Below are 17,373 nucleotides of genomic sequence, written 5' to 3' on the forward strand. Positions count from 1 at the left end.
GTATATTACAAGGCTACTCTCCTCAGAAGCCCAGAATATTGCTAGCCCTAGTCAGATACTCAAAAATAATGAGTCAGGCCACCAAAAAATTCATGAGTTAAAAAAATACATTTGGGATTCTTTTTATTTGTCTTCGAATATTTCAGTATGTAGAATGCGCACACTTCACATTTTTAAGGTCTTCTCCACAATTATAAGGGATAGAAACTTTTTATATTTAAATGAAAGCTGAGATTTTCATGTATTCACATGACTCCAAGAGCTGGGGCTATAAGAAAAAAATATATATCCTGGGAGATGGTAACACTGAGTCCAATCCATTTAGAAGTGGAAATCCAAATGTGTTTCCCTCCTGCCTTCTTCACTAGATGGATGGCAGCTGTAATAACGGGTTTAGGGGAGGGGATGCTGAAGGAATTCAGGGCTCAGTCTCAGATAGGGTTTCCTCACATGCTGGGCGTGGGGCAGAAAGACATGGAAGAGAAAAACACCACAACAACACACATTCATGCTATTGTGATTCTTAACCAAAAATAAGACTTGGTCTAAAAAAGCTTCTTTTCCAATCTCCCACTTAAAAAAGAGTTTCAACCAGATTCTATTAATTCAATAAATGCCCCAGTTGCTTCTGGCCTGGGACAATTGGTATCATTTGCATAGAGTAACCATCCTGTCAGTCAACCTGCTAAGTAAACTGGTTTCTATATTGTTGAAGTCCTTTTACTTGAATAGCCTTTTAGGTATAACACCAACCAAGATCATACAAGCTGCACTCTGGCTGTTCTCTTACCACGCTCTTTGCACTGAGGGAGAAGTGCAGAGTGGCATTACAAGCACAGAATACTGCACCTTTAAAAAAATAATACTGAGGAATGCTTGTACAATCAACACATTCCTCACCGATGAGTTAATACAAAAGAAAGGAACAACATGCATCTTTCATGATGCATTTTAATTAGTGATGCTTGAGTGTGCAGTTTCAGAAACAGCACTGATTGCTCTGGGGGTGAATGTGCCATGACACAACACCAAGCTGAGTATCAGGGAAACTAAAGCCTTCAGCACAGGCAGGCGGGGAAATTGTATTGAGCTCCTCTTCCTGCACCCAGGCTGGTTTGAACATGAGATTCAAGTCAAATGGCACACTGACAAAATGTGAAGAGCAATTATTAGCACTAATAAATAAGCTATACATCTACCACCCCTATCAGAGGATTTCAAAACACTTTACAGACTTTAATTAAGCTTTCGAACACCCAGCATCACTGGGAGGTAGGTCAGTATTAACCTCATTTTACAGATGGGGAAAAATGATGCCCAGAATAGTGAAGAGACTTGCCCAGAACCATACTAAGGGAGAGAACCCAGAGGCTCAGCCCCTTAACCAAATATTACTACAACCCTCTATCTATGAAGATGGAGCAAAAGCAACCTTGCTCTGTGGAATCTATCAGCTTCCTTGTCACTTCAGTTTCGAAGTATGGCTACACTTAACCCGCTCTCTGTGACTTCATATCTACCCACTCACTTCCTCCAATCTGGTCCTCAGTTGCTATTACTCTGAATATCTTGAATGGAGAAGGAATCTCATTCTCTCACTAGCAGTGGCCTATCTGTGTAGGGCTGTGGTTCTCAACCTTTCCTTACTACTATACCCCTTTCAGGAGTCAGGAGCCAGAGCCACACTGCTCGGGGCTCAAGCATGTAACTTAGCTTTGGGGGGCCCCCTGTGGCGTGGGGCCCGAGACAGCTGCCCTACTTGCCACCCGCTAATGCCAGCCCTGGACTTGCGACCTCCCCGTCCAAAGCCCATCCAGCAACTCCCAGGTTGAGAAACACTGATCTAGATGAGTTGACGTACCCCCTGGATGACCTCTGCATATTCCCTGGGGTACGTGTCCCGCTGGTTGAGAACCACTGGTGTAGGCTTATCCTTCATACCATTCAAGTCTCACCTCAAAAAAATCTCCTCCTTACTGTAACCTATAGTTTACTCAAAACACTGCCTATCCTTTCTCCAACACAAATTCACCTTAAAAACTCTTTCCGCTCTCCCAATCTTACCTCCACCCGGTTTTCTTTGAGCTTCCCTGCCACAGCATGCATTTGCACTTTTACTGCTTTTAAATTTCATCTGCCTCTACCCACAGAAATTGCCAGATCAAATATCCCTCAGCATCAGTGATTACTGAATGGTGGAGAATAAAAAACAGCCCACAACAAAACAAAATACTGAGGATTTTATGATGTTTTTAAATCTTATGTAATACTTCAACAAGGGGATTTTCAATCTGCTTTCTTTGGCGCCAGTTAATGGGTGGCAATCAGACAGGCCAGGGAAGTGACCGCATTCACCTTGGGTTTTCTTCTCTGCTCTACCACTCAGTCCCCATGCTAGCACCACCTAATGAGCTGGATTCACATGGAGTTACTAAATGAAAACCCAACTGAAAAGGAGGGGAGAATGTTAAGGAACAGGAAGAAACAAATCAAAGAAAAACGAGGCCATTGCAGCTACTCTGAAACATTAAATTCAATGAGCTAAACAAACCTAATTCCCCCTTGAGTCACGGAAGAAGAGCCAATAACTTGTTATAATAATCTAGTCAGCCTCGAAAGGAATATGATTTTGGCTCTGGAAATAGATGAAGCCCCTATAGAATGTCATTATACAGGAGGCACTGTGGGGGAAGAACGATCTGCCAGCCTCACACTGGAAAATATCCAGGCCTATGTACCATGGGCATTGGAGTGCGAGTACACTGAGTGTTTGAGTGGGTTACCTTGTATTTATAAGCATGTGTGACCTTAAGAACCCCAGTATTCACACTCTACCCACTAGTGTACTGATCTTTGTACAAAAATATGCCTTGTAAGGTATCATCTGAAAACTAATAACTCACTGATCATTTATATTCTTGCATAATGTATGTACATGGTTTGTATTAAGAATTATGGCTGCATGCTGGAATTATGACTAAAGTGTATTTAAATTGGGCATATCAGAGGGAGCTGGTAACCAGGTCTCCCTTAGACAAAGGAATGAGTATTTGATTCTCTGACCAGACCGATCCTCAGGCAAAGACAATGAAGGTCTGTTTTTTACATATTAGGTAAAAAAAAGCTATCAAGCTAACAAATGGGGGAAGAAAGAGTATGGAGCTTCCTTCATCAGTAGACTCCATGTCAGCTTCCTCACAGCCTGACTAAACTTTACTTTGAGCGTAACCCTCAGAAAAATTCATTTCAAAAACATTGGTGTACAAACATTGGGGGAGGGGGTGGGGTAATTACACTGGTAATTTATATTGTTGTGAAATGTATGTATTATTATAATATAAGGAAATACAGACAGTAAAGTATAATATCGTTAAGTGTCTGTGGCCATACAGGTTCCCTCCCAGACAGGAGAGAAAGCAGTTATTCACCTGTCTCCTACGTAAATTCAGCATGGTGGAATCAAAACAGTGGAAGCCCTACTTACATACAGGGAGGTGGAAAGTCCACAGGAAAGGAAAAACAGCATAAAGCCATCCTGCCTCTTGAAACAAAGTAGATATAAGCAGACAGAAGCCATCTTTGGCATTCATCACTAGACAGACAAAATGGAACAGAGCTCTTACAAGCAGAGAAAGATGGGTCCTTCAACCAAGGGGCGGGATAGAGACTCTGGAAACTGAATAAAGGTGAGAAACCATCGTGAACAAAACCTACCCCTTGGCTTTCCTTGTGACCCTTTCTGGCTGACAGAGAGCAACACGCAGGCCCTCAATGGGAGGGCCTTCTATGCTAGGTCTTGGAGATGCAAGGGAGAGAGGTGAGAACCAGTGGAGTCCAAGGCTTACCACTTTTGGTGTACATTTCACAACTCCTTTGAGTAGGCATTGAGGGGGTTGCCCCAACTGCATTTGGAATATGACTCTACAAGTTACCAGAATCTGAGGGCTGAAAAAGAGAGCGCTGTTCCTTGTGGATGTGAACATTTATGTGAAAAGAGCATAGATACTACAGTGATATGAGCTTTAGAGATGCACATTACTACTATAATGATAATACAATCCTGGAAGACCTCTTTCAAGAAGGAAGAGGAGGAATGTGAAATAATTAAAAGGGTTGATTTCTAAGGTGTAGAAAGAGAATTGTGAACTGAAGAACGTTACTTATTATTTGTATTGCAGTAGTACTTAGGAGTCTCAGACATTGACTAGGATTCCACTGGGCTAGGGGCTGTACAAATGCAGAAGAAAATTACAGCCTCACTCCTAAAATGTTAGGCACTCTCCCTTCTGATTATTATTACAGGTCAAGGCATAAGTGTAAAAATGAAGAGAATAATTTTCGTGGAAGTGTCTAGTTCTACAGTATTCCTCCCCACTCTTGAATTCCACAAGCTTTGTAATTCAATCACATCATTGTAGTAGACAGACGTCAGCAAGAAGAAATCCTCTTATTCCTGCCTGCTTGACCCTCTCACAAGGCACAACAGAAAAATCCTGCTATCCTCCTCACCAACACTTGAAAGCAAGTGTGGGCTGGAGTTAGTCATAAACCCACTACCCCAGAATTCAAAAGTATTTTTGCCTGCTAGGACGCATGCTTGGCAATATCCTCCAATGAGACAGCATCACCTAAAACCAGCAGCTCTCCACTGAAAAATAGGAAGGACCTACCCAAACTGAAAAAGCAACTTTCACTGTGTTATTCAGGAGGTCAGGCTAGATGATCAAATGGTCCATTCTGGTCTTAAAAGCTAATTGAACAGTGCTCCTTTAGATTTGAACTAACCTTATAACCTGCCTCCATATACACACATGACTAAATACAGACTGAACAGAAAGGAAATTAAGTAGCAGAATGTCTCCTACCTTGTTTCTTCAAGTTTAGCAACGTTTGCTGCAAAAAAATCCAGACAAGATTGATTACAAATTTAATTTGCATTCATTCTGTTAGTTAGTATTTATATAGCACCATAAATATCCATGACATTTAAAAATAAGATCTCTTCCCCAAAGAGCTTACAACCTAAATTAAACAAACACAGGAAAAGACTAGAGTAAAGACAAATAAGGAGCTGCAAAGCAAATACGTATGAAGCATGACAAAACACATTTTTACACTGGAGACTAGGATTTATGAAGGGATCTGAAAGCAGACATGAAGGTCATTCCAGGCATAAGCAAGAGTGAGAGAAGGAGACAAAGGGAATATCAAGGCAAGAAAAACTGGCAGCAAGTAGGTCACAAGGTGGGACAATGGCTGAGATGCAAGCAGGGAAAGAGTTGTTCAGGGTCTTGCAAGGATGGGGAGTTTTAAGCTAATACACAAAGTACAGACAGACCGCAAAGGGATTCAGTGAGGGATCATGGTCATATATTGGTTAATTCTTTACTTATTAGACCAATTATTTTTCTATATAAACATCTTACAGTAGTCACAGGTGACTTAGCTGTTAGGTAACCTCACAAAACGTCAAAGACAACTTGAAGTCATCCAGTTTGTTAAGCATGCTGTGTTGCAAATATGTCCCAAGAGCAACGACTCAAAGGAAAGATGGATCATTATAAAAATCATCATCCAAGATGAGGAGAAACATCCACACAAGAACTCCTGTCTAGAATCAGCACAAGATGTTACTCTATCAATCTCATTGTGGCCTGTGCTGCCCACAATGTGTGGTCACAGTTTACCTTTCATTTGTAGTGTTCTCCTTGAATATCGCTTGCTGGGCCTCCTTTCAAAGGATGCTGATCTTCTAGCTTTGTTGGTCTTGGTTGTCTGGTATTCTGTTTTCCCACTAAAAGTGCAAGTTAAGGTATACAATGATGGGACAAAGCACTTGTTTACAAAGGCAGAATATAGACAGAAGGACAAAATACCTTGTCTGGCGTACTTGTAGGTGTTTGCTTTATGGCTCAGCAGTCCTAACTTGCAGAGACATAAACAACTTTACACTTCTGATGAAAGGCACAATAGAAGGACTCAAGAACTTTGCAGACATTTTAGTCTCATCCCCTGCTGAGGGAGGTATTATCCCCATTTGCAGCAGGGGAAACTGAAGCAATAATTCCTTAAGGGTTAGATTCCTCAAGATACACACAGTCATTTTAAACACGCAATCACAGTAACTGTGTGCACATCTTGGAAAAAATCAGAGCCCAAGAGACTCAGCCAGTGTCGTACAGAAAGACTATAATAGAGCTAGAAATTAGAACTTTGATGCTCTGACTCCCAATCCTATGCTGTTTTCTCGAGCCCGGTCTTCCTACTTAGAGAGGAACCCTGGGCTTGTGATACAGAGCCTCCATCTCCAGCTCCTTTGCTTAGCAGACAGGCCAAGGATTGGGGAGCAGCTGAACCACCTGTATGCTCAAGCAAGGTAGCACGTGGTGAGTTTGCACTGTCGCTGCTTGTACTTTACCTGTTCTGTGAATATAAGTCACTTCATTCTCCGGAACTGACAAGCCAATGTTTTCAACATGCCCTACATTCACTTCCTTAATAGCTCTATAACATTTTCTAGGGGTTCTGCCCAAACTGCAGATTATGCTTTCCAGAGATGGGCAAGTAAATTACTTACTTCTATTTGACAATGTCCTTAAAGTGACCCTCATACCCTTTACAAATGGTGATGATGTCTATGTTTATTATATTTTTCAATTAACACAACGCACTTATCACAATGTGTACGCAGATGGACTTCACATGATCAATAAAGCGAAATGATAACAGCTTAATTGACCCAGGGCCCAATAAAGAGAACTAAAAAAGAAAATCCCAAACAGAGGAAACTAAACCTGCCTCCACTAGCAAATCCACCCCGTAGGTAAAAGACCCTGTACAGTGTGCTCTTTGGGACAAAGACGAGGCCTCGTTATATGCTTATGCAGTGTCTGAACCAGTGGGGCCCAGATCTCAATTGGGCTTTCTGGGCACTGCCGCAACACAAATAATACCAATTCCAGAGTCAAAAGCCTTGCTCTGCCATCAAATGTGTAAGTCTACAGTGTGTCAGTTACAAGCACCATATGGGACACGAAGTGGACTCTCAACCAGAACCAAAATCGCACGGCTTCATGAACCAAAACCAACCACTTGAACTGTACCTGGAAGTAAATGGGAAGCCAGGATCGTCTACGGAGCACAGGTAGAATATACTGCATGTAAGAAACAGGACCACCTGTTGACTTTGGGAAACTACCCCTAGTACATTTTACTGCACAGATCAGAAAAAGCCTAAGTTCAGTTAGCAAATCTGGAAAGTGTTGTTTAGTAAAGATTGTGCATTATTTTGGCCAGTTTAAAAGCCTAATTTAAATAATTTATCTAAATGCAGTTTGTGACATTCAATCTTCTGTACACTATGGAAACTGGATGCCACTTTCCTCACTTGTGCATTACCCAAGGGACTGGAAATGGGGAGAGAAGAGACACAGTGAATGAGAAATGACTCTGACCTGTATCTGAACCGTGATCCCAGCCGAATGAAGCTTGATCGGCTTGAGCCTTTTTGGACGGGTCCCCTTAGGCGGAAGAAAGCATGATGTTCCACTGCACACTTCCACAAGTGTTTGCAGGCTTTGGGGTGATCCAGCCTAAACACAAAAGTGTGCTCCTGCTCCTTCCCCTTAAAGCACATAAAACACACCATGAATTCAAACAGCCTCGAGTGAGTCAGAGTTCCCCACAATTTAATGAATGCTCAATAAAATTTCTATTCATCTGTGGTGAAAAATCTCCCCCCCCCCCCTTCATCTCTGCCTGAGAATAGATAGATGAAATACTCCAAATACAAGTGCAATTGCTAGAGAGAATATTCAGTATTTTTAACTCTTGGAACAACTGGATTTGGCCATTTCTTTTTCATGGAATAAATTTACGATTAAATATACTTGTTAGTGCCAGGACAGCTCTATGCTAGGAGCAATACATCAGGGCATCACCAACATCAGCTAAGATTTGCTTTTGACAAGTTAGCAAATAGCACTGTAACTAAACAATGAATTCACTGCACGAGGCATCTTAAAAGGGTCACTGTCCAACCTGGCCTGCCCAAAACGTATACACATTAGAGAGCAGGGGTCGGCAACCTTTCAGAAGTGGTGTGCCGAGTCTTCATTTATTCACTCTGATTTAAGATTTCGCGTGCCAGTCATACATTTTAACGTTTTTAGAAGGTTTCTTACCGTAAGTCTATAACATATAACTAAACTATCGTTGTATGTAAAGTAAATAAGATTTTTTAAATGTTTAAGAAGCTTCATTTAAAAACTAAATTAAAATGCAGAGCACCCCCAGACCGTGGCCAGTGTGAGTGCCACTGAAAAATCAACTCGTGTGCCCCCTTCTGCACGCTTGTTATAGGTTGCCTGCCCCTGCATTAGAGTATGTGGTTGTGGGGCAGCAACATTGAAACTGAGTATTAAAATGTACGTTGGCAACTTTGCACTCAAAAGAGATCCTACAATAAACTGATTTGTATGCAAGATGGATGAAAAATGTTACACAGGGATAAGAGACCCACAGCATGGCTGCACCTAGCCTAGGTCATGACTTGGGCTCATGGGGCTTGGGCTGCAAGGCTAAAAATCACTATATAGACATTTGGGCTCAGGTTGGAGCCCGAGCTCTAGGACCCTTCATCCTCACAGGTTCCCAGAGCTCAGGCCTAAGCCTGAACGTGTACACAGCAATTTTTAGCCCTGCAAGCCCGAGTCAGCTGACCCAGGCCTGCCGTGGGTTTTTCATCCTTGTGTGGACATACCCTAGGAGGCCAAGCTCAGAACAACTTGTGGACTGATAGGAATATCACAACATAAAGGTACTTCTCGCTGTGGCTGACTTCCTGGTTCTTGTTCCAAATCAGATCCACCTCCATGTGATACCAATCCTCACTTTTATAATCTGCTCAAGTCAGAGCAATTTCTCCTTTGGGGGGCATTTCTGGCATTTGTTTAAGGAACGAGTTCCAACTGTGTGGCATTTACACTGCCTACCTTTATTAGCTTTCTTACATAACACACCAAAGTACACCTGCTCTTTCCAAATTCTCTGGCCCATACTAGTTAAGCAAGGCATTGCCCTTTTAAAAGCTGAAAAGCAAATCAGACACACTGCTAAATTTCTTTTACATGTAAACTCACCGCCCCCAAGAAGTCACAACTAAAACCACTCCTATGCTGCCATGTTACTCCTGCAAACTTAAGTGTGAAATGAGTGCAGGAGTGACTAACTAGAGCCCGTGAATCTTAGTTACACAGCAGCTAAAAGAGCTAACAGCAAATTTTAATTACCTGCTCATCGTCTTCAACAACAACTAGTGTTAATTTGTTCTTCTTGAAGTCCAGTCTGGTTATCTTTGGCCTGTCAGATGAAGAAGAATAGAAATGTGTAAACACATCTTTGTTGGTCCATACAAAAGAGTCATATTCACTGTTCTGCTCTAGAACTCACCCATTTTAAAAACTGATATAAACAGACTGAGATCCTACAATAAACGTCCCAGTGAGGTGTGTATTAGCCGGTGGTTTAAGACTTTGTCATTAAGAAGATACGAATTGAGGAGAGTTCAAAAACTATAGCAACTTTTAAAAAGATGAAGCTTCTATAGGGAGTCTTAAAATGGATTTTTAGCTGACATCAGTACAGTCTATTGTTTCCGGGCAGGGAGAAGATAATTAAGGCAAACGGTGTTTTATACAATTAGATTGGATCCAGTCAAACAAACTTGCCTGACCACCCTCCTGCCTGTACCTAACCAGCAGGGGAATAAGCATGAGAAATAGGGACCAGGAACCAGGGAAAACAACTTTGGACCCTTAAGCCTTGCTTAAGCCTACACCCAAATCTGAAAGTGGGTTCCCCATCTTTCCGCCCGCTTTTCAACCATATGCAACTGTACAAGTCCTATGGAACTGCTCCAAATACCTCCAACAAACGTGTTACCCCAACAAAAGCCTGCAGAATGGAACTACAGGTGTTGGTAAGCATTTTCAACTCTTTACCACACTATATGGTTATGTGCTTTTATCTAGGCCTGAACCCATTTCTGTGGTACATGTGGGGCAGAAAGGGGTCATTTCCAAAAAAGGAAGAAACCACCTGGAGGATGTTTTGCACTCAAAGGATTGCAATACCCACACCTCCTCCCGAAAAAGAAAACATTTTGCTAAGATGCCAGCTTGACTGGTTGAACGCTTTCCCACATATCCAGTACTAAACACATATACCATGAATCCAATAAAGCAGCCTGACAACCTGGGAAGGCATACTTGATATTATTAGTGATGCTGGAGGGGTTTCATTGTGTATATATTTAGCACTGACATACGGGAGAGAGATGAAAACACCCCAAACCCACTCACATATTTGTCAAGGACACTAACCAAGGAAGATAACATTTTGGACATTAAAAAAAACCAACATAATTTTGAGCTATGGAGTATTTTGCAGATTACTAATATTGACTAATGGTCTCAGACATTGTGACAGTCAAGGATTCTTGGCTAGTGTAAAAGAGTTAGGTATTTTACAATGCACAGTTTTAAGTCTTTCAATTAGCCATCTCACCAGAAAAACAGACCAATCTTGGTGTCACCTTCAAAGACCAGAACTCCTGTCGGGGTCAGTCCAAGGCTGTAATCATTGCCGTCCCTCGCCTAAGTATCACAGACCAAAACAGGTTGTGTTGAGTCCCACGTGTAGGATCCCACGTATGTATAAATCATTCCAATGGGCAATGTATCCCTTCCTTCAGTGTTAAGGTTAAATACTATTTGTTATTTTATTACAACAACAAAACTCTACAAAGCCTCCTACATAGCTTATTCTACTCCACAACTCTTTAGAGATCAGGATAAAGAGGGAAGGAGAAGAAAGGGTTTCTTTATATGCTTATGGGCTAAAGAACCTCCTTGTGTTATTCTCTACCCTTCTTCCTTTACAATCTATTTAGTCTCTCTATAGACAACTGTGAATTGATACCAGATTAAATCCCAGTCCAATTTTGATTTAATTTACTATGATTTTCACATAGGTTTCAGTTTGACTGAAATCTGCAGCACCTATTACATATTTAAAACACAATATAAACATAGATAGATTAAAATTACAGCCTCTAGAAACACACACAAATTAGTTCGTGCCAAGTGATTGCACATAATCAGCCTAAGTGCTATACAGTTTAGAAAAGCACCATATTATTACCTTAATCTCATTTGTTTTCCTATACGGCACTTTTAGCTTTGCACAACACTTGGAACATTTGGTCTGCAAGAATAACCATTTCCAAAGAGGTCATCACCCTTACCTTGACTATGTGCATGTCCACCCCATACATTTCCAGCCACTTAGCTTTGTTCAAATAGTTAGTTTCAGCTTGGGCTGGCGTTTGCCCCCTGAAATAAATTTGTTTAAAGTTAAGCAGAATCCTGTAAAATTACGAGCAATGAAAAGAAAAACTAGCATATGGAGAGAGAAAGAGGGGAAAAACTGATGTTTGTGGGTCTGCGAAAAGCAAACATTGCTGGCTCCCTCTCAAACTTTACATGAGCACCAAGGCCACCTTTGAATATTTTAATCTGAAACACTGATTGCTTTTTCAAACAAAGCATTAGACAAATTAATGATTTTACTGAAATTATGGAATTTTACCATTCATGGACAGGAGTAGAATTTCACCCTGCATTGAAGAGGCAGACATGTAAAAATATCGGTTTTCATGTTACATTCTCAATCAAGAACTGTTAGATTTGGTTTCTTATGTTCTATGATGGAATCACATTAAGATTACATCTGGGTGAAAGACCACATAGAAATGTCAGCATCATCCCCGTTGTATCATTTGCATATGCTTTACCCATGGAAGAGTCAGAAAGTTGATTTGGCAAGCACGGATCTGGAGCTACAGTACCTGTATTCCTTCCATTTCTCGAAAATGGCCAGTTCCAGCTCTTCAGTTTGAGTGGGCATAAACCTGAACTCAGACACCAGGTCAGGAACATGTTCAGCAGGATCATAATCGCCAAGTTCAGCTACAAAGAAAGAACTCAGTGAAGTGACATTCCATTCAAGATAACTCCTAGCTCAAGGGCAATAACAAGAACTAGCATGAGCTGAAGTGTCTACCATGATTTGTTTACTTTGTTAAGTGTTTGAGACTCAAAACTTCTCCCGCTCCCTATCCCCTATATTTATTAAATAGTTACCAAGCAATATTTCAGTAAAAATTGTTGACTTACCAAAAAAAAAAAAAAAGAGAAAAAAAGTAAAACTTTCAAGAAAATGGACCAATTTTCAATCCTGTAAAAAGGAGTTTCAAAATTTCCCCCAAAACGGTTTTTCCATTTTTCAACCAGCTATGCCTACAGATCTCTCTGCAAAAAAATAACTTAGGGGTGCAAAGGCAAGAGTAGGGAAGAGAAACTATTTTTCCTCTTTCTATCAGTGTAAGCACACTAGTGTCACAATGGCTGCACGACATCAGAGAACTGACTCCTTTTTCCACGGCTGCTAACACTTAAAGGCCAACCTTTTCCAAACATAGTTGCCTAAAGAAGAGTGATGATATTTGTAATTAGAAATCTAAATTAACGTGGTCTCATTTTCAGAGGGGCTAAGCAGTCACTGCCTCCAATAACTTCAAGGGAGTAGCTGGTGCTTCACTCACCTCTGAGAATCAGGAACCTAATTTTGGGCCCCCAAGTTCTGGTCAAAAGTGAAAGCAAGAAACTGACCTGCTTGAAAAGTGCAAGTTTTTTGTGCAAAAAATAAAGGGAAAAACTTTTTGGAAAAAAAATGGAAAAGCCAATTAAATATCTAAAATTTCTGAAAGGTGTAAAAATTGAGTTAATTCAATATTTTGTTGTATTTACTATACACACATTTATTTCTTGGAGTTCTGAACACAATACCTTTACACAGCCTTTTCATATACTTTGAAAAAAAGACTTTGACCCAGAGGAAGTCTGTAGATCTACAGTAATTTACTCCCACTCTGCCACCTGCCTCTGTTGAAAGGAATGTTGTCAAAGCCTGCTTAGGTTCCAGCTGATTTAAATAAAATCTGCTCAGCTTTCCAACAGGCAGTAAGATTAAAGCACTGCTCGAGAACTCACTGTGGAATTAAGAACAGACTGAAAGTAGGAAGGAAATGCCAATATTTAAGAATAGGATATATGACCTATTAAGTTCACCCTGTGTTTCTAAACACTTGATCTACTGCACTATTAGATCAAAGGCATTTATCAATGCCAGTATCTCTTAGAATGGATGCATTCAAAAACTGTTTAATCTAAAGGGAAAAGCAACAGGTTTCTCTGCAATGCACTCCCTACCTTAACTACTGGTTCTGATTATCTATCTGTACCCGGGGTTCTCAAACTTCATTGCACTGCAACCCCCTTCTGACAACAAACATTACTACTCGACCCCAGGAGGGGAGACCAAAGCCTGCGCCTGCCCAAGCCCCACTGCCCTGGGCAGGGAGCCAAAGCCAAAGCCCAAGGGCTTCATCCCCAGGCAGGGGGCCTGCAACCTGAGCCCCGCTGCCCAGGGCTGAAGCCAAAGCCTGAGCCCTGAGTGGTGGGGCTCATGCTTTGGCCCTGGGCGGTGAGGCTCGGGCTTCAGCCAGTCTAATGCCAGCCCTGTTGACCCCATTAAAACAGGGTCGCATTTTGGGGTCCTGACCCACATTTTGAGAACCGCTGATCTACACTGTAGATTCTACAGCACTATTCATACTTGAGCTGAGCAGATGTTTTAGAAAATACCTAGGAGAATAAAAGATTTCAGTGATTGACTTAGTCTTGTTTATGAATCACAGCAAGAACAAGCATGGTGCCAAATAGGTTTTTATAAGGTATCTGGAGTATATAGAGCGGGACATTTTTCCAGAGCGGAGTTTGATATATTAAACACAGATCACATAACTGAAAAGAATTTCCCTGCACAATTCCCTTTGCACCAATAAAAACAAACAGAAACTATAGCCTTCCATTTCTGTGTGGATCCCATCCACCCTAGAACTGTCAACTCAAGTGCAAGTGGAAGGAAGCAGACAGCGGCCTGGTCCACATAGAAGTTGTACCAATGTAGCGAGGCTGGCGTGAGCTAAACCCACATGATCCAAGTATAAACCAACATGGAGTGTCCATACACAAAACTGCACTGGTTTAACTAGACTGGTGCAACATCACAGCGTTGGTTAAACCAATGCAATGTGTGTGTAAACAACCCCCCTGTTTGGAACCATTGTAGTTTGGTGTGTGATTCCATCAGACCAAGGACGGAACCTCAGGAAGTGACTTCACTGAGACACCAGAGGGACAGCCCTGTTCCTGTACAAGGGCAGTTCAAGCAGAGTGCCCTGTGAACTGCTAAGCTTATGCTCTAATAAATTTGTTAGTCTCTAAAGTGCCACAAGTACTCCTGTTCTTTTTGCGGATACAGACTAACACGGCTGCTACTCTGAAGTCTGAAAGTGGACACACTTACATGTCTGAGGAAAGAAAGTTTTAGTGGAAAATAAAACCTAACACGTCCAGTTCATATTGCATTCTGCAAAGTGCTTGGTGCCAATTACATTTTAGCCAAGGAAATGGTTTCTTCAGAAGCTCCTTGCACCCTTCCCTGATGTGGCAAAGCACTTTGTAATATATGCTGACAAATTAACAGGCAAGGAAAGTAAGATTTTGCCACTTTAGGATTATCGAGCCCTGGGCAAGAGGCTTATCCTTGCACCACAGTGGCAGAGAGAAAAGGGAGCAAGACTACAAGGAAAAGTCCACACAGTCATTTCCCCCACCCCACTCACCTTGTAAGGTATAAGCTGCCAACTGGACTGCTGTGTCAAACGGGCATTCCAACCTGCCACAGGAAAAATGGCTCATTAGACAAACCTTTGAGTGACTGTGTTTGCAAAGAGGAGACAACACTCAAGCATTTGAGAGCGGAGGAGCTGCGGTTCCAGTGAATGTCGGATCTTTGGTAAATTGATGCTTGAGATAAGCACTATAATATCCAGGCTACTCTAATTTGACTCTTTGAGCCAGCACTCCAAGAATACGCATTTGCATACACACAAGGTATCAAGAGAAAAATATATTCTCAACAAACTGAATGCTGGGTTTCCTAGTTTTCCTAAGAAACTGTGTTGTTAAATCTCATGTTAAACACATTGTAATTGCCAGAGAGACTCAATGCAGCACACATACTATACTCCTGGGAGAACTGTGCGTCACTGCGCATGCGCAGAATTCATGTCCCCCTGCAGATTTCTTTGCTTCCCCGCAGAAAAATGACTTCTGATAGGAAAGCAAAGGGAAGCTGCAAGAGCGGTCATGCGCCCCCTCCCCGGCAGCAGAGGCAGGTTGGCTTGGGTGCCCGGTGAAGCTCGTAGAGATGTAAATAACCGCTGAAGGGGCCGGGGGGCTGGGCAGTCGTGCAAGCGAGAGAGAGAGAGACACACACACACACACACTGGCCCTCTTGCTCACTATTGCAGCACACTCCATGTGGAGTGGCAGGGCTTCAGGGTGTTTCTGAGGAGGTAGGCATGGGGCAGGCTCTATCCCCTCAGGCAGAGCAGAATGTAGTGGCATGCCTGCTTAGTGAATTGTTTCCATTGTCTTTGTGAATTCCCCCAGGAGTATAAAAGAGGTGTAAACATTTTAAGGCTCCTTCACATTGCCAGAGGGGTGTAAAGGACAGTATGGCCTTATAAATGCACATGGTGCTTTCGTGATTAGAACTGGTCTAAATTTTTGCACTGAAAAAATTTCCTTTCAAAATGTGCTCCATGAACTGTTTGCTACTGACCTTTCTGGAGATTGTCAGTAGCCAACATAAATTGTGAGTTTGATTCCACAGCCCTCACTTGCTCTTCAGTTGCTTATGATGTAACACTGAGCATATGGCTGCATATATTTGTTGACTAATAACTACATATAAAGGGTCAAATCTAGTTACATTACTATTTGGCAAGGGGGGTTGGGGATTTCCTCCATTGCGCCCCACTCCCATTCTCCATTCATTGTACTGTAGTTTCAATTATTTCTGTACTTTATTTAAATCAGAGTGATTATACTGCATTATTTTAACAAATAAAATATGCAGAATTTTGAATTTTTTGGCACAGAATTCCCCCTGAAGTAATACTAATGGTACTTACTTTCCACTGAGAATATCCTGTTTTAGCTGAAGAACAAATAAATACCTATGAAGGTAAAAAAAAGGACAAAATCAAGGTGGACAGAAGAAGGTATAACCTGACATTTAAGAACTCAGTAAGGTGCAACTTAGATTTAAGATGCTGCACACTCATCTTTCAAGGTCTCTCAGTCTGGGCTTGTATAGACTGAGCCCAGTGCAAATGAAGAAAAACCCAAATGATGACGTATAAGAATTCAGATCAAGGACCTAAAGGAGCAAGAGAAAGATGCTGCAGGATTAGTCCTGCTCATTTCTCTCACTTGCCCCACCAGGACTCAGTAATGCACCATTTGACGGTCAGCACCACCATTCATTCAAAAGCATGAATGTCTAAAATTTTTCTCATAAGTGCCTTTGCCTAGATCCCATCCTGAAAACCGGTCACAGGAGAGTGGAACTGGAAGAAAGTAAAGTGTCAGGTTATTACCTTGCTCTCCATAGCAAGGCCCTGCAGAAAATCTTGGCTTACAGACTGCTCTTCCTTTGAATTGGGAAGGAAGGGGGGGACTAGTGTACCTGGCAGTAAAAAACAGCACTACCCTTTTATTCTTCTTCTGGTGGGGATGCCCCAAGAAGAAGCTACATGAAAGAAATGTCACTTACCCTACAATAACTGTGGTTCTTCTAGATACTGTAGTCAGTGTGGATCTCACTGTAGGTGTGCATATGCCTCACGTGTGGAAGACTGGAGAGGTATTGTTAAAATAGCAGCATCTGTCTGGGCTGGGCATGCGCCCCTCTTAGGGTGAACTTGGGGCATGGTTTCAACCCCACCATGTCCCTATGAAAGGATGTGTAAGGTAGTTCAGCCATAAGAGGTTGGAGCTGACTGACTCAGAGCTGAAGTGATGTCATAAAAAAAGACCACTGTGATGTTAAGGTGGTGTAGTGAACACTCCAACAGTGGTTCAAAGGGAGGATCTGTGAATTGAGGTCTCATGTGGGAGTGAGGTCTCTAACCAGAGGGTAAGCATGAAGGTAGTCACTGAGGAATTCTGATACTGTCAGATTTGAGAAGATTGAGTATGACTGTACTGGACTGTGATACTCTGATATTCCTGCCAGGTGAATTTAGAGAGTGTTAAATGCTAATCCAACCTGTTTCTGGTGCAGCATGTAGACAAGGATCATCAGTCTTGGGGCCTCCACTGGGGCGATCTGGTTTTC

At 41.9% G+C, this 17,373-nt stretch overlaps 1 protein-coding gene across 7 annotated transcripts in view; it reads right to left on the reverse strand.

Annotated features, from left to right (window-relative positions):
* EPB41L5 (erythrocyte membrane protein band 4.1 like 5) overlaps positions 1-17,373 on the reverse strand; it is a 115,065-nt gene that overhangs the window by 73,001 nt on the left and 24,691 nt on the right. For all 7 annotated transcript variants that reach the window (XR_008446614.1, XR_008446615.1, XM_054043289.1 and 4 more), the window contains exons 6-14: positions 16,166-16,210; positions 14,810-14,862; positions 11,909-12,029; positions 11,306-11,393; positions 10,567-10,655; positions 9,291-9,360; positions 7,455-7,624; positions 5,688-5,794; positions 4,866-4,893 (exon numbers count right to left, since the gene is read on the reverse strand). Coding sequence is in view for 5 of the 7 variants with exons in the window: in XM_054043289.1 (XP_053899264.1) it covers positions 4,866-4,893; positions 5,688-5,794; positions 7,455-7,624; positions 9,291-9,360; positions 10,567-10,655; positions 11,306-11,393; positions 11,909-12,029; positions 14,810-14,862; positions 16,166-16,210 (771 nt within the window). In the remaining 2 variants the exon portion in view is untranslated. The remainder of the gene's footprint in view (positions 1-4,865; positions 4,894-5,687; positions 5,795-7,454; positions 7,625-9,290; positions 9,361-10,566; positions 10,656-11,305; positions 11,394-11,908; positions 12,030-14,809; positions 14,863-16,165; positions 16,211-17,373) is intronic.

The sequence above is a fragment of the Malaclemys terrapin genome, chromosome 11, assembly GCF_027887155.1.
Source record: "Malaclemys terrapin pileata isolate rMalTer1 chromosome 11, rMalTer1.hap1, whole genome shotgun sequence".
In the NCBI taxonomy this organism is placed as follows: Eukaryota; Metazoa; Chordata; order Testudines; family Emydidae; genus Malaclemys; species Malaclemys terrapin.